Source organism: Salmo salar, chromosome ssa06, assembly GCF_905237065.1.
Source record: "Salmo salar chromosome ssa06, Ssal_v3.1, whole genome shotgun sequence".
Taxonomy (NCBI): domain Eukaryota; kingdom Metazoa; phylum Chordata; class Actinopteri; order Salmoniformes; family Salmonidae; genus Salmo; species Salmo salar.
The window spans coordinates 75,841,280-75,865,782 of NC_059447.1; the positions used below are offsets into that span (position 1 = coordinate 75,841,280).

A 24,503-nucleotide genomic window follows, 5' to 3' on the forward strand; every position below is an offset into this window, starting at 1 on the left:
TCTGTGTGCCTGTCTGACTGTGCTATGACAGTCATATAATGGAGGTGGGCTGACTGGCTGACTGTGTGTCTTGTCTCTCCAGACAGGTTATGGAGCAGCAGCAGAAGCAGGCACACATGGAGAGGGAACGACGATCCTCGAACCCAGGTGAGGAAACACTGAACTCAACTCACTGAACAATTACATTCTTTTTTTTGTAACCTTTACATTTCTGAAGTACATTTTGAGAAAATGTAAGGTCGTCTTTACATTTTGGCATTATCAAGTGTCTCTAGTGCCTGATTTAAACGCATATTCACTTTCAAATCAGACACTGCTGCACTTCTACCTAAGACTTACCCCACATCAATGTGTTACCAGTGGTTCATGTTAAATGTCATGTGACACTATAAAGAAAGTCTTCTGACCTCTTTCACTCTCCCTCTGAATTTCACCAGGTTCTCCTTTCCAAGGCCATCCTGGTGTGCTTTCTGTAGCCCCCCCAGCTCCCATGCCTCCCCCCATGTCCATGGGTTGTGGCCCCCCCTCTTTAGGTGGAGGCCCCCCCTCCCTGGGTGCCCCTATGCCTCCTCCCCCTCCTGGCCCACCTCCCCCCTCGGCAGGTGCTCCCCCGCCCCCCCTGCCTCCACCACTGCCCATGGTTGGAGGCGGACCGGGTGAAGAGGCTCCCGCCCCGACGGGACTCGCCGCCATGATCGCTGGAGCCAAACTGCGCCGTGTCAATAGAGTAAGATGCCAATCAAACCAATCACAATTTAACATAACATATAACATAACTATACTGTGATCTACATTATAGACACAGACAATCTATTGAGACCACCATAGACATTGGAATGTAAGAGTGTCCTATGTGGGTTTGTAAAGACGTAACGAGCTTTATAGTAGTGACGATATGGCAAAGGAAAACAAACTGCGTGTGTATCGCAATAGTCTAAAACAGTGGTCACCAACCGGTCCATCTTCAAGGCATTCCTAGTCAATCACCAAACATTTCTGTAGAAAAGGCTGTGATAAAGACTTGCACTCTTTTTTTAAATTCTGTTGCGCTGTTGGTGGTAGATGGACTGCGCACAGGGTAACCTTTTCATTTGTCTGGAAAGACAAACTCCGCCTGTCCGGCCGACCGGGAGATCTGTGGCTAAATTGAGGGTGCCTACTGCGCTGGCCAATCAGGTAGCTCAAATCACCCGTGCCTACAGCTTCCAGCAAAGTTTGATACTAGTTTACATGAGATTTCAGAACTTTTTTAAACCATGACCAGAGAGAAACTGTCAAAGAATACAGCAAAGAGCTGCTGTTTTTATGAGTGACTTCATGTTTTTATTCAGCACTGTCAACTAGAGGTCGACCGATTAATCGGAATGGCCGATTAATTAGGGCCGATTTCAAGTTTTCATAGCAATCGGCAATCGTTTTTTTTTTTGCCACCGATTTGCCGATTAAATTTTGTATATATATATATATATATTTTTATTTTTATTTTTATTTTTTTATTATTATTTTAACTAGGCAAGTCAGTTAAGAACACTCTTATTTTAAATGATTGCCTAGGAACGGTGGGTTAACTGCCTTGTTCAGGGGCAGAACGACAGATTTTTACCTTGTCAGCTTGGGGATTCAATCTTGCAACCTTACGGTTAACTAGTCCAACACTCTAACCACCTGCTTTACATTGCACTCCACAAGGAGCCTGCCTGTTATGCGAATGCAGTAAGAAGCCAAGGTAAGTTGCTAGCTAGCATTAAACTTATCTTATAAAAAACAATCAATCAACCAATCATAATCACTAGTTAACTACACATGGTTGATGATATTACTAGTTTATCTAGCCTGTCCTGCGTTGCATATAATCGATGCGGTGCGCATTCGCGAAAAAGGACTGTCGTTGCTCCAATGTGTACCTAACCATAAACATCAATGTCTTTCTTAAAATCAATACACAAGTATATATTTTTAAACCTGCATATTTAGTTAATATTGCCTGCTAACATGAATTTCTTTTAACTAGGGAAAATGTGACACCTCTGCAACAGAGTCAGGGTATATGCAGCAGTTTGGGCCGCCTGGCTCGTTGCGAACTGTGTGAAGACTATTTCTTCCTAACAAAGACAGCCAACTTCACCAAACGGGGGATGATTTAACAAAAGCGCATTTGCGAAAAAAGCACAATCGTTGCACGACTGTACCTAACCATAAACATCAATGCCTTTCTTAAAATCAATACACGGAAGTATATATTTTTAAACCTGCATATTTAGCTAAAAGAAATCCGGGGTGCAGTTAGCTGGGTGCGTGCTAATAGCGTTTCAAACGTCACTCGCTCTGAGACTTGGAGTAGTTGTTCCCCTTGCTCTGCATGGGTAACGCTGCTTCGAGGGTGGCTGTTGTCGATGTGTTCCTGGTTCGAGCCCAGGTAGGAGCGAGGAGAGGGACGGAAGCTATACTGTTACACTGGCAATACTAAAGTGCCTATAAGAACATCCAATAGTCAAAGGTATATGAAATACAAATCGTATAGAGAGAAATAGTCCTATAATTCCTATAATAACTACAACCTAAAACTTCTTACCTGGGAATATTGAAGACTCATGTTAAAAGGAACCACCAGCTTTCATTTGTTCCCATGTTCTGAGCAAAGAACTTAAACGTTAGCTTTTTTACATGGAACATATTGCACTTTTACTTTCTTCTCCAACACTTTGTTTTTGCATTATTTAAACCAAATTGAACATGTTTCATTATTTATTTGAGGCTAAATTGATAGTATTTATGTATTATATTAAGTTAAAATAAGTGTTCATTCAGTATTGTTGTAATTGTCATTATTACAAATAAAGGGAAAAAATCGGCCGAGTAATCAGTATCAGGTTTTTTGGGCCCTCCAATAATCGGTATCGGTATCGGCGTTGAAAAATCATAATCGGCCGACCTTTACTGTCAACACTGTTTTGATTCAACACTATTACAAAACATAAAACACACTTCTCCATACTACCCAGGAGCGCAACTTTGGTTTTAGAATTCGGGGGGACATAACCTGGCAGGGGGTTTTGGGGTCCTCCCTCAGATTTCTTTGGGGCATTTCTACACAGTCTAATATGACCCATTTGGGGTCATTTTGAGGTTACTTTTATTGTAAATAAAGAACAGAATATGTTTCTAAACACTTCTACATTAATGTGGATGCTACCATGATTATGGCTAATCCTGAATGAATCGTGAATAATGATGAGTGAGAAAGGTATAGACGAACAAATATCATACCCCCCCAAAAATGCTAACCTCCCCGTTATTGTAATGTAATCATTGTTATCATTATTCACGATTCATTCAGGATTATCCGGAATCATAATGTACACTACGTGGCCAAAGGTATGTGGACACTCCTTCAGTTAATGGATTTGGCTATTTCAGCCACACCGTTGCAGACAGGTGTATAAAATCGAGCACAAAGCCATGCAATCCCCATAGACAAACATTGGCAGTAGAATGGCCCGTACTGAAGAGCTCAGTGACTTTCAACGTGGCACCGTCATAGGATGTCACCTTTCCAACAAGTCAGTTCGTCAAATTTCTGCCCTGCTAGAGCTGCCCTAATCAACTGCAAGTGCTGTTATTCTGAAATGGAAACGTCTAGGAGCAGCAACCTCACCCGCGAAGTGGTAGGCCACACAAGCTCACAGAATGGTACCGCCAGGTGCTGAAGCACGTTGCACATAAAAATAGTTTGTCCTCGGTTGCAACACTCACTACCGACTGAGTTCCAAACTGCCTCTGGAAGCAACGTCAGCACAATAACGGTTTGTTGTGAGCTTCATGAGTGGGTTTCCATGGCCGAGCAGCCGCACACAAGCCTAAGATCACCATGCGCATTGCCAAGCGTCGGCTGGAGTGGTGTAAAGCTTGCCGTCATTGGACTCTGGAGCAGTGGAAACGCGTTCTCTGGATTGAAGAATCATGCTTCCGAATCTGGCAGTCCAATGGACGAATCTGGGTTTGCCGGATGCCAGGAGAACGCTACCTGCCCGAATGCATAGTACCAACTGTAAAGTTTGGTAGAGGAGGAATAATGGTCTGGGGCTGTTTTTCATGGTTCAGGCTAGGCCCCTTAGTTCCAGTGAAGGGAATCTTAACGCTTCAGCATACAATGACATTCCGTGCTTCCTACTTTGTGGCAACAGTTTGGGGAAGGCCCCTTTCAGCATGACAATGCACCCGTGCACAAAGCGAGGTCCATACGGAAATTATTTGTTGAGATTGGTGTGGAAGAACTTGACTGGTTTGCACAGAGCCCTGACCTCAACCCCATCGAACACTTTTGGGATGAATTGGAACGCCGACTGCGACGAAAATTTCAAAACAGTTCACCTGATATGGATGAAAATACCCTCAAATTAATGTTCACAGTCTACTCTTTAACTTCATAGTCATTGTTTGATTTAAAATCCAAACGTTTGGAATATTAGAGCCAAATGAAGAAAGAATGCTTCATGGTCCCAATAATGACAGAGGACACTGTAATTCATATCATAGGCCTAATAGTACTGTGGAGCTCTTTTAATATTGGTTTCAGGTGTGTTAGGCCAAGGCCAGAGTGAGAACAGTACGGCAGACCCCCAGTGCCAGGACTGTGCAGCCCAGCAGCTAGGGATTGCCTAAATAGCTATCTCCTCTGACGTGTTTTCATTACAGACTCCTTTTGTCGTACAGTATTCCATATAAGGCATCCAGACCTTATGAAAGTTGCACAGTATACACTTAATTATTTAATAAATCAAATCTAGTGATACATAACTTGACATTTCTGCCATCTATTGTGACATTGTGGGAGGATAACCAACCTTCCAGTTAATGCAATGTATTTCTTAGCTGCTATAAATGCTAGGTTACACCGTTTCTTCTGATGTCTCCAGTATCAACATTTCCAAGCAAACAAAAACAGGGAGAAGGGAGAACCTGTAGACATGCTGAGATAAAAGAACATACACTTTGCCCGAATTCAGCCAGCCTTCACAAGAGAATAACATAATATGCAAATATGTCCCCCTTTGTGTTTTACACATCTAGTAGAGTAATTACAGTGTATGATATTCAGTTTTACTGGCATATTGTACGTTCTATGGATGCTCTTAAACTGCAGTAATTTATGTCTGAGATGACAGGGCATTTTAACATATCAATAGTGTCTCCCAGGTCTTCCTCATATTTTTGTTTGGCATGTTTTGTGTCATTGGGAAAAGCCTGTATCAACAGTTTGGATTGGAAATCAACTTTAGAGGTTTGTAAGACTGTCTTAAAATAGTTTCAATCTTTGAAGCCTCTGGCTTGTCCAGTGTTTGCTGCTTAGAGAGAATACATTGATGTATCTGCAAAAGTTCACCTCAGAGCTTTCACAGACTGGTCTTCCCTGGCTGCCTGACCCTGCTGAGACCCCTGTCACAATCTGATCCTGCTATAAAGCATGACAAAGAATTACCTTGGTGTACATTTATACATTGATTCTATTCTTGGATAATATAATGATTCAATAATAGAAATGACCATCAACTCAAGATGGAACTTTGTATCCATTCACTGGTTGTTTAATATAATAAAAAATTCACCTGAGCTCCGTAGACTAGTCTTCCCTGGCTGTCTGACCCTGCTGGGACACCTGTCACCATCTGATCCTGCTAAGACATGATGAGCATAGTGTTGTGTACTGACTGTGCACCATGACAGTGAAGCCTGTAGAGCTGTTTATATTGTGTCAGTGTGAGCAAAGTAGGGAATTAGCTAAGGAAACTGACAGATCAATAATGTTACATTGCTATACTGATTCACATTGCGCTGTCAAAAGACGTCAGAATATCGGTCCTCAATAGTTTGGCCACTGGTTTCATTGTTTGATTCAGGTCTAGTGTGATTGAGGCAAAAATGATAGCTAAAGTCAGTAAGCCAGCTAACGTTAACCAACTTTTAGCTAGCTCTAATGGTACAGTGCATTCAGAAAGTATTTAGACCCCTTGACCTTTTCCACATTTTGTTACGATACAGCCTTATTCTAAAAATGATTACATCGTTTTTTTCCCTCTTCAATTTACACACAATACCCAATAATGACAAAGGTTTTTAGAATTTTTAGCAAATGTATTAAAAATAATAAACGGAAATATCACATTTACATAAGTATTCAGACCCTTTACTCAGTACTTTGTTGAAGCACCTTTGGCAGCGATTACAGCTTCGAGTCTTCTTGGGTATTACACTACAAGCCTGGCACACCTGTTTTTGGGAAGTTTCTCCCATTCTTCTCTGCAGATCTTCTCAAGCTCTGTCAGGTTTGATGGGGAGGGTCGCTGCACAGCTATTTTCAGGTCTCTCCAGAGATGTTCGATTGGGTTCAAGTTCAAGTCTCCCAGTCCCTGCTGCTGAAAGAATTCCCACAGCATGATGCTGCCACCACCATGCTTCACCGTAGGGATGGTATTGGCCAGGTGATGAGCGATGCCAGGTTTCCTTCAGACGTGATGCTTGGCATTGGCCAAAGAGTTCAATCTTGGTTTCTCATGGTCTGAGAGTCCTTTAGGTTCCTTTGGCAAACTCAAAGCGGGCTGTCAAATCAAATCAAATGAAATTGTATTTGTCACATGCGCCGAATACAACAGGTGTATACTTTACCGTGAAATGTTTACTCACAAGCCCTTAACCAACAATGCAGTTCAAGAAATAGAGTTAAGAAAATATTTACTAAATAAACTAGTGAAAAAAATCCAAAAGTAACACAAGAAAATTATAACATAACAATAACGAGGCTATATACAGGGGTTCCCTGTAGCAAGTCAATGTGCGGGGGATACAGGTTAGTCGAGGTCATTTGTAAAGTGACTATGCATAGATAATAAACAGTGAGTAGCAGCAGTGTAAAAACAAATGGGGGGGGGGGGGGTCAATGTAAATAGTCTGGGTGGCCATTTGATTAATCGTTCAGCAGTATTATGGCTTGGGGGTAGAAGCTGTTAAGGAGCCCTTTTGTCCTAGACTTGGCGCGCCGCACGGCTCTCGGCCGTGCAATAGCAGAGAAAACAGTCTATGACTTGGGTGACTGGAGAATTTTTTGGGCCTTCCTCTGACACCGCCTAGTATATAGGTCCTGGATGTCAGGAAGCTTGGCCCCAGTGATATACTGGGCCATAAGCACTAGCCTCTGTAGCACCTTATGGTCAGATGCTGAGCAGTTGCCATACCAGGTGGTGATGCAACCGGGTAGAAGCTGTTAAGGTGCCTTTTGGTTCTAGATTTGGCACTCCGGTACCGCTTGCCGTGCGGTAGCAGAGAGAACAGTCTATGACTTGGGTGACTGGAGTCTTTGACAATGTTTTGGGACTTCCTCTGACACTGCCTAGTATATAGGTCCTGGATGGCAGGAAGGTTGGCCCCAGTGATGTACTGGGCCATAAGCACTACGCTCTGTAGCTCCTTACGGTCAGATGCCGAGCAGTTGCCATACCAGGCGTTGATGCAACCGGTCAGGATGCTCTCGATGATGCAGCTGTAGAACTTTTTGAAGATTAGGGGTCCCATGTTCTTATGCTCTGTGGTGTCCGCAGGGTCCTATATCCAGCCATCTGATACCGCCAAACAGCCTACCCGACTTCTCTGAGGCGTCCGCATGGTCCTAAAGCACACTGAAACCCCTGGGGGGGTGCAAAAATGCTATTTCAGAATGTGTGTGTGGTGGGGGGGGTCATGTCCCCCTCATTCCCAGTGAAAGTTGCGCCCCTGATACTACCACTCCCGCTGTAGCTGCAATGAATTATTAGCCAAGTGTATCGATAGCCCTGCGTTTTTATTATTATTAGCAACTTCATCGTGTCTATTGTAATATGGAGGAATATTTCACTTTCTCTGGTCATAGGAACAACATGATGCGGATGCGGTGCGACTCGAGTTTCGTCATGAGGTGGAACACAGTGTCCCCTCTCTCTGGTCAGTCTCTGAGACTGACCAGAGACTGAGACTAATGACGTGTTCAAAACAACTGGGAACTCGTAAATAGGACATCTCCGACTTCAGTTCATTCAAGAAAACTGGGAACTCAGGAAAAAAATAAAGAGATCCGACTGGGAAAAATCGTTTTGAACGATCATCCAGATGGCGTCATGATTTTCTCTTTTTTTTTTTCTCTCGAGTTCCCACTTGTCTTGTAAGCACCATGACCATCAGATGCAGGCATCATCAGTCCAGTAAAATAAAAAAGCTAATTATTTGCTAATGAATTCAATTTATACTCAGCTGTGCCTCACATGTGCTACACCAACTGATCTATTTTGTTATCAAAGCTAGAGTTTGGAAATATAATATGGTCTGAGAAGAACCATATTCTATATAGTTATCGCAAATGCTTGATTGCAGTTGTTGCTGCTGAGGGTGGCACAACCAGTTATTAGGTTTAGGGGCAATTACTTTTTCACATAGGGCCATGAAGGTTCGGATAGCTTTTTTCCCTTAATAAATAAAATCATCACTTAAAAACTGCATTTTGTGTTTACTTGGGTTATCTTTGTGTAATATTACAATTTGTTTGATGATCTGAAACATTTAAGTGTGACAAATGTGCAAGAAAATAAGAAATTAGGAAGGGGGCAAATACTTTTTCACAGCACTGTATATAGCCAATATGCTGTGATAATATATTTGGCCTACTGCAGAAGCCTCAATCCTACAGAACTGTATTTTTATTAGGTTAATGTTAAGTCGTGAGCAGTAAATCTCAGCTTGCTTTTTGACTGTGACAGTGATCTTGACTCAGAAAAGGTTGGTGACCACTGGTCTAAAGGCTCCTTATCTCCTCGTCTTCTTTGCTTCATCTGCACTGATCTCAACATAGGATAGGTGAAAGCACAATGTTCACCAAGCCCAGCTCTTTCCTATCAGTGGAGATGAAATAGGTTAAGGAAGCCCTTTTAGACCATTAACTGGTGCTCCAGAGGGGTTGGATTAAATGTGGAAGACACATTTCAGTTGAATGCATTCAGTTGTACCACTGACTAGGTATCCCCCTTTCCCTTTCCTTTCCCCCTTACAACTAGGTTACATAACACTCTCTGTCCTATCCACGCCTAAGATACTGTGTGTGTCTCTCTCTTCTCTCTCCAGCCTGAGGACTCTAACTCTTCAGGATCGGGGACCAAAAACGAAGCCAACCGGACAAGTGGCGGCAGTGGAGGACTGATGGAGGAGATGAACGCTCTGCTGGCGCGGAGGTCAGAGCATAGAGTTAGAAACACAAGAGTAGGCATTCCTATTCAGAGCATAGAGTTAGAAACACTAGAGCAGGCATTCCTATTCAGAGCATAGAGTTAGAAACACAAGAGTAGGCATTCCTATTCAGAGCATAGAGTTAGAAACACTAGAGCAGGCATTCCTATTCAGAGCATAGAGTTAGAAACACTAGAGCAGGCATTCCTATTCAAAGCATAGAGTTAGAAACACTAGAGCAGGCATTCCTATTCAGAGCATATAGTTAGAACTACAGGTCTGTGCGGGACTAATTTATTAATCCCGCTCCCACCCGCACCCGCAGCTTTTCATGCGGCACTGGCTTTCTGTCCGGCTCCTATCCACTACCGCAAAAACTGGTCCCGAACCCAACTGCAGTCCTGCAATGTTATTTTAGGCGTATGTGACGCAGCTCACTTGGTAGCCATGGTCGCAGCGATTTTAGGCCCTATAGGGAATATCAAAATGCGGAAAAATAACCTAAGAAACATATTAAATTAACAGAGATTCTCACATAGTCCATTAAATTAGGCTATCGGTATTACTGGGCTATATCAGCCAATAGGCTAGACATAGTTTGAAGAGAGCAGAGTTGGAGACTTGCACTTTACAATTAGCTACGTTTTATACCCTACCTTTTAGGAGTGGGACAATTTTCAGACTGACAAATATGAATGATCAATATTTATTTCAAGGCAATATAGTACACTATAGCCTAATCATATTTATGAAGTAAATTTCTTTGGAAAGATAACTTCCCCGTGTGTAACGACGGTCGTCAGGAATGGACCAAGGCGCAGCGGGTTGAGTGCTCATAATTAACTTTTTAATGAAACACTGATACAAACAAAACGATAGACGACGAATACAGACTTGAAGGCTAATAACAGAAATACAAGTGACAGCAATTCAAGTGACAACCTCCCACAAATTACAAACACAAACACACCCTAATATATAGGACTCTCAATCAAAGGCAACTAGACAACACCTGCCTTTAATTGAGAGTCCTCACCCCAATTAACTCAACACAGAAACAGACTAACTAGAAAGAACATAGACTAACAGAGCAGTGACCAAAAACCCCGGAATACATAAATCAACTACCCTCTATATAAAACACACACCCCGAACCACATAAACCAAATACCCTCTGCCACGTCCTGACCAGCCTACACTAACAAAATAACCCTCATACTGGTCAGAACGTGACATTACCCCCCCCCCCCCAAAGGTGCAGACCCCAGATGCACCTCACACACAAAAAAAACCCAACAACAATAAATATCCCCCAAAACACTAATAAATCCCCAACAGTACATGGGAGGGAAGGGAGGGTGGCCACCGTCACCAACGGTGTTCCTGCAACACCCCCCCTCTAACCCCAATACTCCCCCCTCAGGAGGTGGCTCAGGAGCCGGACGCAGACCCCACTCCACCCCTGGCTCACTCCCCTCATAAACTGTCTCTACAGTGATGTCCCTCTCTGTCGACCCCGGACTATAGGGTGACTCTAGGAGCTCTGGACTGTAGGAAGACTCTAGGAGCTCTGGACTGTAGGAAGACTCTAGGAGCTCTGGACTGTAGGAAGACTCTAGGAGCTCTGGACTGTAGGAAGACTCTAGGAGCTCTGGACTGTAGGAAGACTCTAGGAGCTCTGGACTGTAGGAAGACTCTAGGAGCTCTGGACTGTAGGAAGACTCTAGGAGCTCTGGACTGTAGGAAGACTCTAGGAGCTCTGGACTGTAGGAAGACTCTAGGAGCTCTGGACTGTAGGAAGACTCTAGAAGCTCTGGACTGTAGGGTGACTCTAGGAGCTCTGGACTGTAGGAAGACTCTAGGAGCTCTGGACTGTAGGAAGACTCTAGGAGCTCTGGACTGTAGGGTGACTCTAGAAGCTCTGGACTGTAGGGTGACTCTAGGAGCTCTGGACTGTAGGAAGACTCTAGGAGCTCTGGACTGTAGGAAGACTCTAGGAGCTCTGGACTGTAGAAAGGTTCTAGGAGCTCTGGACTGTAGCCAGACTCACTCGGCTCTGAACAGTGGGCCGTCTCACCTGGTTCCGAACAGTGGGCCGTCTCACCTGGTTCCGAACAGTGGGCCGTCTCTTTCCGGGGCACCGTCGCCGGAAGCTCTGGACGAGGCACTGTTGCCGGAAGTTCTGGACGAGGCACTGTTGCCGGAAGTTCTGGACGAGGCACTGTTGCCGGAAGTTCTGGACGAGGCACTGTTGCCGGAAGTTCTGGACTGTAGCCAGACTCACTCGGCTCTGAACAGTGGGCCGTCTCACCTGGTTCCGAACAGTGGGCCGTCTCACCTGGTTCTGAACAGTGGGCCGTCTCTCTCCGGGGCACTGTCGCCGGAAGCTCTGGACGAGGCACTGTTGCCTGAAGGCCTGGTGCGTGGGGCTGGCTTAGGACATGCCAGACTAAGGACACGCACCACATGGCTAGTACGAGGAACATGGACAGGACGTGCTGGACTGGGCTGACGCACTGAAGCCTGGTGCGTGGTGCTGGTAATGGAGGTACCATACTGGAAACACACACCTTAGGGCTAGTGCGTGGAGCGGGAACAGGACGTACTGGACTGGGCTGCCGCACTGGAAGCCTGGTGCGTGGTGCTGGTACTGGATATGCCAGCCTGGAAACACACACCTTAGTGCTAGTGCGTGGAGCGGGAACAGGACGTACTGGACTGGGCTGACGCACTATAATCCTGGTGCGTGGTGCTGGTACTGGATATGCCAGCTTTGAAACACACACCTTAGGGCTAGTGCGTGGAGCGGGAACAGGACGTACTGGACTGGGCTGACGCACTGGAATCCTGGTGCGTGGTGCTCGTACTGGATATGCCAGCCTGGAAACACACACCTTAGGGCTAGTGCGTGGAGCGGGAACAGGACGTACTGGACTGGGCTGACGCACTGGAAGCCTAGTGCGTGGTGCTGGTACTGGATATGCCAGCTTTGAACCACACACCTTGGGGCTAGTGCGTGGAGCGGGAACAGGATATATTGGACCGTGAAAGCGCACTGGCGGTCTCGAGCGCAGTACTGGCTCCACCCTTCCTGGCTGGATGCCCGCTTTCCCCTGACAAATGCGGGGCGCAGGTACTGCGCACACCGGCCTGTGAATCCTCGGCCTCAACGCCGTGCACCTCACTCCAACGCACGGGACCTGACTAATACTAGGCTGCCCCCAATAAGCACGGGGATTTGGCTTGCGGCTCAATCCTGGCCCTGCCAAACTACCCGTGTGCCCCCCCCAAAAAAATTATTGGGGCTGCCTCTCCGGTTTAATAGCCAGTCTTGTTCCCCTGTAGCGTTCCCGGTCTTCGCTCCATTTTTTCCATGGGCCCTCTCCGGCCATAATGTGTTCCCATGTCCATTTCTCCCGTTGGTCCGACTCAAATTCCCTTTTCTCCACGAAGTCCACCTGTTGCTCCCTCCTTCGCTGCTTGGTCCGGATTTGGTGGGAGGTTCTGTAACGATGGTCGTCAGGAATGGACCAAGGCGCAGCGGGTTGAGTACTCATAATTAACTTTTTAATGAAACACACACAAACAAAACGATAGACGACGAATACAGACTTGAAGGCTAATAACAGAAATACAAGTGACAGCAATTCAAGTGACAACCTCCCACAAATTACAAACACACCCTAATATATAGGACTCTCAATCAAAGGCAACTAGACAACACCTGCCTTTAATTGAGAGTCCTCACCCCAATTAACTCAACACAGAAACAGACTAACTAGAAAGAACATAGACTAACAGAGCAGTGACCAAAAACCCCGGAATACATAAATCAACTACCCTCTATATAAAACACACACCCCGAACCACATAAACCAAATACCCTCTGCCACGTCCTGACCAGCCTACACTAACAAAATAACCCTCATACTGGTCAGAACGTGACACCGTGCTTCTCCGCCCGTGCACTGGCTATATTTATAGCCTACTCAAATCAAATCAAATGTTATTTGTCACATGCGCCGAATACAACAGGTGCTCACCTTACAATAAAATGCTTACTTACAAGCCAACAATGCAGTATTTACTGAATAAACTAAAGTAAAACAATTAAAGTAACACAATAAAATAACTATAATGAGGCTATATACAGGGGGTACCGGTACTGAGTCAATGTGCGGGGGTACAGGTTAGTTGAGGTAATTTGTACATGTACTGTAGGTAGGAGTAAAGTGACTATGCGTAGATAATAAACAGTGAGTAGCAGCAGTGTAAAAAGAAATGGGGGGGTCAATGTAAATAGTCCGGGTGGCCATCTGATTAATTGTTCAACAGGGTTATGGCTTGGGGGTAGAAGCTGTTAAGGAGCCTTTTGGACCTAGACTTTGCGCTCTGGTACCGCTTGCAGTGCGATAGCAGAGAGAACAGTCTGTGACTTGGGTGACTGGAGTCTTTGACAATTCTTTGGACCTTCCTCTGTCACCGCCTAGTATATAGGTCCTGGATGGCAGGAAGCTTGGCCCCAGTGATGAACTGGGCCGTACGCACTACCCTCTGTAGCGCCTTACAGTCGGATGCCGAGCAGTTGCCATACCAGGCGATGATGCAACCTTTGAGGATGGTGTAGCAGTTGAACTTTTTGAAGATCTGGGGACCCATGCCAAATCTTTTCAGTCCCCTGAGGGGAAAATATGTTGTTGTGCCCTCTTCATGACTGCGTTGATGTGTTTGGACCATGATAGTTTGTTGATGACGTGGACACCAAGGAACTTGAAACTCTCGACCCGCTCCACTACATCCCTGTCAATTTTAATGAGGGCCTGTTCCCCCTCCTTTTCCTGTAGTCCATGATCAGCTCCTTTGTGCTCACATTGTTGTCCTGGCACCACAGTACCAGGTCTCAGACCTCATCCCTATAGGCCAGGCCTAGGAAATTCCAGTCCTCTGTGGCCTGATTGGTGTCACACTTTTCCCCCATCCCTAGAAAACACATGTCATGGCTTTAGAAGCTTCTGATAGTCTAATTGACATCATTTGAGTCAATTGGAGGTGTACCTGTGGATGTATTTCAAGGCCTACCTTCAAACTAACTGCCTCTTTGCTTGACATCATGGGAAAATCAAAAGAAATCTGCCAAAACAATTTCCAAATGCCAGAACAGGTACAGGTACAAAAGTATCTATATCCACAGTAAAACGAGTCCTATATCGACATAACCTGAAATGCCGCTCAGCAAGGAAGAAGCCACTGCTCCAAAACCGCCAAAAAAAGCCAGACTACGGTTTGCAACTGCACATGGGGACAAAGATCGTACTTTTTGGAGAAATGTCCTCTGGTATGATGAAACAGAACTGTTTGGCCATAATGACCATCGTTATGTTTGGAGGAAAAAGGGGGAGGTTTGCAAGCCTTAACTTCTATGGGCTAGGTGGGACGCCAGCGTCCCACCTGCAGGACAAAGCCAGTGAAATATCAGGGTGGAAAATTCAAAAACAACAAAATGTCATAATTCAACTTTCTCAAACATACGACTATTTTACACCATTTTAAAGATACACTTCTCGTTAATCTAACCACATTGTCTGATTTCAAAAAGGCTTTACAGCGAAAGCAAAACATTAGATTATGTTTGGAGAGTACATAGACAAAAATAATCACACAGCCATTTTCCAAGCAAGGACATGTGTCAATAAAACTCAAAACACAGCGAAATGAAGCACTAACCTTTGACGATCTTCATCAGATGACACTCCTAGGACATTATGTTACACAATACATGTATGTTTTGTTCGATAAAGTTCATATTTATATCCAAAAACAGCATTTTACATTGGCGCGTGATATTCAGAAAATGTATTCCCACCAAAACGTACGGTGAATGTGCACATCAATTTACAAAAATACTCATCATAAATGTTGACAAAATACATAACAATTATTTTAAGAATTATAGATAGACTACTCCTTTATGCAACCGCTGTGTCAGATTTTAAAATAGCTTTACGGAGAAAGCACATTTTTCAATATTCTGAGTACACCCGCCAAATTCGGGGCAACCTAAACTCAGAATTAGTATTAGAAATATTATATTACCTTTGCTGATCTTCGCCAGAATGCACTCCCAGGACTGCTACTTTGTAAGGGCTGACGTGAGAGAGAGTGGACCAAAACGCAGCGGAGTTAGTGTTCATCATATTTAATTAAGCAAGAACACTATACAAAAACAAAACAAGGAAACCGACAGCCAAACAGTCCTGTCAGGTGAAACACAATGACAGAAACAATTACCCACAAAACCCCAACGGAAAAACATGCACTTATGTGTGACTCCCAATCAACAACAACGAACTTCAGCTGTGCCTGATTGGGAGCCACACACGGCCCAAAACAAAGAAATACAAAAACATAGAAAAAGAACATAGAATGCCCACCCAATGTAACCAAAATAAAGAACAAAAAACCCCTCTCTATGGCCAGGGCGTTACAGTACCCCCCCCTCCAAGGTGCGGACTCCGGCCGCAAAACCTGACACTGAAGGGGAGGGTCTGGGTGGGCCTTCCTACGGCAGCGGCTCAGGTGCGGGACGTGGCCTCTGCCCCACCCTTGGCGTCGCCCTCTTAGTTGGCGCACCTGGCCGTGCCGAAGGTCTGGTGGGCGACCCTGACTTCGCCCGGCTGGGGGGCGACCCTTGTTGCGCCCGGCTGGCGGACGACCCTGGCTGCGCCCGGCTGGCGGCGATGGCTGCGCCCGGCTGGCGGGTGTCCCTTGCTGCGCCCGGCTGGCGGGCGGTGATGGCTGCGCCCGGCTGGCGGGCGACCCTTGCTGCGCCCGACTGGCGGATGACCCTGGCTGCGCCCGGCTGGCGGGCGGCGATGGCAGATCCGGATAGGCGGGCCACTCTGGCAGATATGGACAGGCGGGCCATTCTGGCAGATCCGGCACGGCGGGCCACTCTGGCAGATCCGGCACGGCGGGCCACTCTGGCAGATCCGGACCGGCGGGCCGCTCTGGCAGATCCGGACCGGCGGGCCGCTCTGGCAGCTCCGAACAGGCGGGCCGCTCTGGCAGCTCCGGACAGGCGGGCCGCTCTGGCAGCTCCGGACAGGCGGGCCACTCTGGCAGCTCCGGACAGGCGGGCCGCTCTGGCAGCTCCGGACAGGCGGGCCGCTCTGGCAGCTCCTGACTGGCGGCGGCTCTGGCAGCTCCTGACTGGCGGGCGGCTCTTGCAGCTCCTGACTGGCGGGCGGCTCTGGCAGCTCCTGACTGGCGGGCGGCTCTGGCAGCTCCTGACTGGCGGGCGGCTCTGGCAGCTCCTGACTGGCGGGCGGCTCTGGCAGCTCCTGACTGGCGGGCGGCTCTGGCAGCTCCTGACTGGCGGGCGGCTCTGGACTGGCGAGACCCACTGGAGGCCTAGTCCTGGGAGGTGGCACAGGACGGACCAGGATGGGGAGACCCACTGGAGGCCTGGTCCGTGGAGTAGGCACAGGACAGACCAGGATGGGGAGACCCACTGGAGGCCTGGTCCGAGGAGGAGGCACAGGCTTAACCAGGATGGGGAGACCCACTGGAGGCCTGGTCCGTGGAGCAGGCACAGGACAGACCAGGATGGGGAAACCCACTGGAGGCCTGGTCCGTGGAGGAGGTATAGGCTTAACCAGGATGGGGAGACCCACTGGAGGCCTGGTCCGTGGAGCAGGCACAGGACAGACCAGGATGGGGAGACCCACTGGTGGCCTGGTCCTAGGAGGAGGCACAGGACTGACCAGGATGGGAAGACTTGCAGGAGGCCTGGTTCTGGGCGTAGGCACAGGACGTGCAGGGCTGGGAAGACATGCAGGAGGCCTGTTTCTGGGCGTAGGCACAGGACGTGCAGGGCTGGGAAGACATGCAGGAGGCCTGTTTCTGGGCGCAGGCACAGTCTTCAACAGACGGCCAGCACGCACCTCAGGACGAGTATGGAGAACTGACTCAGGTGACATCAATTCACTGACACGCTCCGTAGGGCAAATGCCGTGCCTTATGCACCAAACCAGCAGGTCTCTCATCTCTCTCTCCTCCAATCTCCCCATCAACTCCTTCACTGTCTCTGCTTTCCACCCTTCGCTCACCTCCAACGTCAACCCGACTGGCTCTGGTTCCGACCTCGGCACCGCCGACTGTCCCGTGTGCCCCCCCAAAAAAAATTATTGGGGCTGCCTCTCGTGCATGTTGCGCTCTCTCTCCTCATAATATCGCCTCTCCGCTCTCGCTGCTTCGATCTCCCACTGCGGGAGGCGATACTCCCCAGCCTGAGTCCATGGTCCCTCTCCGTCCAGTATTTGTTCCCACGTCCATGAGTCCATCATGCTGCTCTCCTGGTGCTGCTCCTTCCTCCGCTGCTTGGTCCTTTTGTGGTGGGTAATTCTGTAAGGGCTGACGTGAGAGAGAGTGGACCAAAACGCAGTGGAGTTAGTGTTCATCATATTTAATTAAGCAAGAACACTATACAAAAACAAAACAAGGAAACCGACAGCCAAACAGTCCTGTCAGGTGAAACACAATGACGGAAACAATTACCCACAAAACCCCAACGGAAAAACATGCACTTATGTGTGACTCCCAATCAACAACAACGAACTTCAGCTGTGCCTGATTGGGAGCCACACACGGCCCAAAACAAAGAAATACAAAAACATAGAAAAAGAACATAGAACGCCCACCCAATGTAACACCCAGGCCTAACCAAAATAAAGAACAAAAAAACCCTCTCTATGGCCAGGGCGTTACATACTTCCACAATAAATTTTGTTTTTGTTCCAAATAATCCATATTTATGTCCAAATACCTCAGTTTTGTTTGTGCGTACAGGTCACTTATCCAAAGGCATAACGCGCGAGCGCAGAACGACAGACAAAGTCAAAATGTTCCATTACCGTACTTAGAAGCATGTCAAACGCTGTTTAAAATCAATCTTTATGGTATTTTTAACATAAAATTGCGATAATATTCCAACCAGACAATAGCATATTCATTCAAGAAGAAAAAGGAGGGGCGCGCTCGCGGGACCGAACATATCCAATCCCTTTGTTGCTAGGCAGACCACGTAACTGAGCTCCTATTATCTGCCCAGTAACAGCAGAATGCTCAAACCACTTTCTGAAGGCTTTAGACAGCCAATGGAAGCCTTGGGAAGTGCAACGTCACCCCACAGACACTGTAGCTTCGATAGAGAATCAAAAGAAGAAAGACAATTCTCTGACTTTTCACTTCCTGCTTGGATTTTTCTCAGGTTTTTGCCTGCCATATGAGTTCTGTTATATTCACAGACACAATTCAAACAATTTTAGAAACTTCAGAGTGTTTTCTATCCAAATCCACTAATAATATGCATATTCTAGTTTCTGGGACAGAGTATTAACCTGTTTAATTTGGGTACGTTTTTTATCCGGCCGTGAAAATACTGCCCCCTAGCCCAGACAGGTTAATGTCCCGTTGGTAGGATAGTCTTGAACGGAGATCATCCAGTTTATTTTCCAGTGATTGCACGTTGGCAAATAGAATGGATGGTAGAGGCAGGTTACCCACTCGCCAACAAATTCTCACAAGGCACCCTGATCTCCACCCCCTGTATTTTCGTATTTTCTTCACACGAATGACGGGATTTGGGCTTGGTCTCAGGGAAGCAGTATATACTTTGCGTCGGACTCATTAAAGAAAAGGTATTTGTCCAGTTCGAGGTGAGTAATCGCTGTTCTGATATCCAGAAGCTCTTTTCGGTCATAAGAGACGGTAGCAGCAACATTATGGACAAAATAAATTACAAACGATGCGAAAAAAAACTTACAAAATAGCACAGTTAGGCGCATGTAAAACGGCAGCCATCCCCTCCGGTGCTAATATCAACTATTTAATTGAGATCAAACGCACACCTTATCTCGCATGTATGGCTGCTGACCTTGAAGCAGCAAGAATGATTATAGTGGACACTTCTACTTCTTTTGAGCTATGTTTTTTTTATAGGATGTAGCCTATCTTTTATGAGGACAATTTGCAGGCACATACATACACATAATTGGGTAATCAATATTTATTGAAAATTAAAAGGCGCAATGATCGCTCACCATGGTAGCCTAGGCACACATTGCGCCTTTTCTTTTCCAATTATAACATTTTTGTATTGCACCTCGACTCACGTTGGTTGAGCACCCTCCACTTTTTTCCATTATCAATATTTATTTACAGACAGTGTAGTAAACTATAGTCTAATCGTTTTTTACATAATTTCCTTTGAAAGATAACTAGCACATGACGCTCCGTCCATGCATAGGCAGCCTACTCTATATAGCTCCACAGTGGAGGTGTCATAATACCCATAAAACCTAGCAGTCAAACAGGAAAATGGTTCCAATTGTTTTTCAACCATTAATTTTAGAAACACTTCAAATAAGGGCTGTGTTTCGCATAGGCTTACCCTGGTGTGACGTTTTGATAACCATGTAAATCTCTCTCGGACAAGGTAACTTTTATCAATATATTCGGATCTATTTACTCTCAGATTCAAAAATGATAATTAGTATCAAAGTAGTCATCATGTAAGACTACAAATCCCTGCAAGCTCCTGCACTTGATCTCTCGCTGACAACTTTGCTAACAGGTATTGTGTAAATGTAAAACTTGCACAAGACTGTTCACAGAATTGTCAATTTAAAGAAATGTTGCCAATATATTCATTAGAGAGATTTACATGGTTATCAAAACATCATGCCAGGCTAAGCCTACACGAAACACAGCCCTTATTTTAAGTGTTTCTAAAAATCCCCTGTAGGAAAAATGAATGGTGGAAAAACGATTGGAACCATTTCCTTGTTTGACTGCTTGGTTTTATGGGTATTATGACTCATACTGTGGTACTCTATTTTGAGATCACACATACACTACCGGTCCAAAGTTTTAGAACGCCTACTCATTCAAGGGTTTTTCTTTATTTTTACTATTTTCTACATTGTAGAATAATAGTGAAGACATCAAAACTATGAAATATCACATATGGAATCATGTAGTAACAAAACAAGTGTTAAACTAATCTAAATATGTTTTATATTTGAGATTCTTCGAAGTAGCCACCCTTTGCCTTGATGACAGCTTTGCACATTCTCTCAACCAGCTTCATGGAGTAGTCACCTGGAATGCATTTCAATTAACAGGTGTGCCTTATCAAAAGTTAATTTGTGGAATTTCTTTCCGTCTTTATGCATTTGAGCCATCAGTTGTGTTGTGACAAGGTAGGGGGGTATACAGAAGACAGCCCTATTTGGTAAAATACCAAGTCCATATTATGGCAAGAACAGCTCAAATAAGCACAGAGAAACGACAGTCCATCATTACTTTAAGACATGAAGGTCAGGCAATACAGAAAACTTTGAAAGTTTCTTCAAGTGCAGTCGCAAAAAACATCAAGCGCTATGATGAAACTGGCTCTCATGAGGACCTCCACAGGAATAGAAGACCCAGAGTTACCTCAGCTGCTCAGGATAAGTTCATTAGAGTTACCAGCCTCAGAAATTGCAGCCCAAATAAAGTTTAGGGAGCAGACACATCTCAACATTAACTGTTCAGAGGAAAATGTATGAATCAGGCCTTCATTGTTGAATTTCTGCAAAGAAACCACAACTAAAGGACACCAATAATAAGAAGAGACTTGCTTGGGCTAAGAAACACGAGCAATGGACATTAGACCGGTGGAAATTTGTCCTTTGGTCTGGAGTCCAAATGTGAGATTTTTGGATCTAACCGCTGTGTCTTTGTGAGACGCTGTGTGGGTGAACGGATGATCTCTGCATGTGTATTTCCCACCATAAAGCATGGAGGAGGAGGTGTTATGGTGTGGAGGTGCTTTGCTGGTGACACTGTCTATGATTTATTTTGAATTCAAGGCACACTTAACCAGCATGGCTACCGCAGCATTCCGCAGGGATACAACATCCCATCTGGTTTGCACTTCGTGGAACTATCATTTGTTTTTCAACAGGACAATGACCCAACACACCTCCAGGCTGTGTAAGGGCTATTTTACCAAGGAGTGATGGAGTGCTGCATCAGATAACCTGGCCTCCACAATCCCCCAATCTCAACCAAATTGAGATGGTTTGGGATGAGTTGGACTGCAGAGTGAAGGAAAAGCAGCCAACAAGTACTCAGCATATGTGGGAATTCCTTCAAGACTGTTGGAAAAGCATTCCAGGTGAAGCTGGTTGAGAGAATGCCAAGAGTGTGCAAAGCTGTCATCAAGGCAAAGAGTGGCTATTTGAAGAATCTCAAATATAAGATATATTTTGATTTGTTTAACACTTTTTTGGTTACTACATGATTCCATATGTGTTAGTTCATAGTTTTGATGTCTTCACTATTATTCTACAATGTAGGAAATAGTAAAAATAAATGAGTAGGTGTTCTAAAACTTTTGACCGGTAATGTATACTAGGTGCACTTGATCTTGCACGCCCAACTAGGAAAGGAGAGGTAGGCTACTTAACTTGAAGCAGCAAATTATGAGTATGTGAATAATGCAACAAAGATGTGCTTTTAATACAATAAATATGCTAACGTATACAAAGCAGAAAGATGAACGTTTCCAAATAATCTGCGGGACAACAAAAATATTTTAATCTCAAAGTTGCCTGTCTGACCGCCCGCTCCCAACCGCAGCATGAAAAATGCTGACAGCGCCGCAATGATCTCAATCTGGACCTGCAGGTCCCACAGAAACGTAGCTCTCTAGTTAGAACAGACATTTCTATTCAAAATAATGTCTAGTCATATGTGGAGGGGACCGTCAGACATATTGAATGTACAACTTTGATATCAAACTGAATGAGACTCTGACTAGAGGCTTCTTCTTGCCCCCAGAAGGAAAGCAGCATCAGAGAAGCCTGAGGACAACCAAATCGTGAGTGATGCTAACTGATGTTACAGTGATTATGACTCTTTTATCATTACATTTATGACTCACTTCTCCTTAATTGACGTCAATATATCTTTCCTGTTGTTTTGCAGGATGACCCCAATAGGTCCCCTTCCCCCGGCATCAAGGGTGGACAGAACGCCACAGGTACTCCAGTCATACACAGTTTATATATATATATACATTTTTGTAATTTAGCAGATGCTCTTATAGCAGATGCGACTTACAATTAGTGCATTCATCTTAAGATAGCTAGATGAGACAACCACATATCACAGTCATAACAGGCACATTTTCCCTCAATAAAGTAGTTATCAGCAGAGTCAGTGCTAGTAGGAAAAGTGTATTTTTGGGGGAGGAGGTTTATTTAAGATCCTCCTTGAAGAGGTAGGGTTTCAGACATATACAACACAAATACACCACAATATATAGTACACAAGAACAACACTATATATATATATATATATATATATATATATATATATATATATATATATATATATATATATATACACACAATAAAATTGACATGTTGAGGTCATGTTTTTCTTACCCTGACCCCTGTCTTCTCTTCTCCTTCCCCTCTCAGATGGCGTGAAGAAGCCATGGGACAGAGCCAACTCTGCAGAGAGGTCATCACTGGTATCAAGGTGAGAACGTTGACGGACTAAGTTAGTCTGCCGACTTAGGTTTTAAAATTAGGTTATGTAATCAAGGGATTGGCTGGTTAACTGTGTAAAGGACTGTACACATTTCCCTCTGTACACTTCATGCCTTATTTGTGCACTTATAATTTTATATTGCATGTTTACTCTCATTTGTAAAATAAATATATTGAGCTACTATGTTGTGTGAGAGTGTTTTCCTTGGTTTCTGTAGGGTACGACCTGTGGGGAGTAGCAGCGACACAGATGCCTTAGACTTTGACAGAATGAAGCAGGTAAGGAGCCCTGAAGTAAATTATTGGCACATACACTTTGTGAATATGAAAACATATACCTGTTATGATTAACTTTTGTACTTGGAACAGGAAATCTTGGAAGAAGTTGTTCGTGAATTACACAAGGTGAAGGATGAGATCATTGATGGTGCGTTATCTCTCTGAGTTCCTCATTCACTTCCTCCAAGAATGTCTCCATAGGAAATGTACTGTCTGTGGCTAATATCTCTATAGTATGCAGTTTACTGCACCTATGTTTGGAACTGACCAAATGAGGTTGTTATTGGAAGAGAAGGAGAAGTGAGACATGTTATCCTCCAGATAGCACCAGAGACATAGAAACTGAAAGTAATACTGCTGATATAGTAGAGTTGGTCTCTGACAGGACAACACATCTTATCTCCATGACAAGACTTGTAACACTCCTGTTGTCTCCTCTCTCTTCCAGTTATTAGACAAGAACTGAGCAGAATCAGCACGACATAATCTTTCTTGTACCTTTTGGAACCATTGTCCCCACGGCAACCACTGCTGTGTCTGAGGAGGCAAGGAGAGGATCGAGGCCCGAACTACAACCATTTTATTTATTCTACGTTGCTGTGATGTTAAAGCAACGTGACAATGTTGCTGTAACACTACAGGAACAGTTTGTTTACGTAACGTTTGGAAGAATGGGATGGATGGAGGACACTCTCGCACTGATTTTTTTACTTTCTCTGGGCTCATTTTTCTCTCTATTTTATTTCTCTATCTGTCCGTCGGTAACCAATGTTTACTGTTCTGTTTCCCGTCTTAAAGGAAATAATTATGAAATTAAATTAAGTAACATCTTAGTTTTCTAGGAGTTTTTTATTTATAAAATGTTTGTTTGGCATTATTATTACTATCATTGTCATTAATATGACTATTATTTGTATTATTGTAGATGTAATGGTGTGAATATAAGTAGTAGTAGTTTTAGTGACGACAATAGTAACAAAATAATAATTATAATGACACTGATGATAATCATTTTATGTCAGCCTTTCATATTTTATATTGTCATTTTTTTCTCTTTTGATTTTGTTTTAAAATACAATTATAAGCACATACAGATTTATTTCTCATGACCTGACCTCAACATTTTTAAAGAGTTTTGTATCCTTTTTCGCCAAACACAATTGTGTGTGTGTGTAATCACTGACTGAAAGATTTTTTAAAACAAGTCTTGAACCTGAAAGGGAGGGTGGTATATAAACTATTGCTCTTTGGATATTGCAATCTTATGATCGAAAAAAGAATAATACACCAGAGTATTTGTGATCATGTTGTTAATAAAATGTTTATTGGCTGCAACGATATGGTGAAGTATTGTTTGTTTTATTATTTCCTTTTATGACC

General features: G+C 44.6%; 1 protein-coding gene across 10 annotated transcripts in view; it reads left to right on the forward strand.

The window, feature by feature from the left end:
* LOC106608079 (ena/VASP-like protein) overlaps window positions 1-24,458 on the forward strand; it is a 147,355-nt gene extending 122,897 nt beyond the window's left edge. For 8 of the 10 annotated variants that reach the window (XM_045721005.1, XM_045721006.1, XM_045721001.1 and 5 more), the window contains 9 exons: window positions 83-147; window positions 438-727; window positions 9,142-9,248; window positions 22,129-22,168; window positions 22,276-22,330; window positions 22,773-22,833; window positions 23,063-23,123; window positions 23,214-23,271; window positions 23,572-24,458. In XM_045721005.1, the coding sequence (XP_045576961.1) occupies window positions 83-147; window positions 438-727; window positions 9,142-9,248; window positions 22,129-22,168; window positions 22,276-22,330; window positions 22,773-22,833; window positions 23,063-23,123; window positions 23,214-23,271; window positions 23,572-23,609 (775 nt within the window). In that variant the 3' untranslated portion in view covers window positions 23,610-24,458. The remainder of the gene's footprint in view (window positions 1-82; window positions 148-437; window positions 728-9,141; window positions 9,249-22,128; window positions 22,169-22,275; window positions 22,331-22,772; window positions 22,834-23,062; window positions 23,124-23,213; window positions 23,272-23,571) is intronic. The other 2 variants (XM_045721003.1, XM_045721010.1) reach the window with 1 other exon arrangement.
* The last annotated feature ends 45 nt before the right edge of the window (window positions 24,459-24,503 follow it).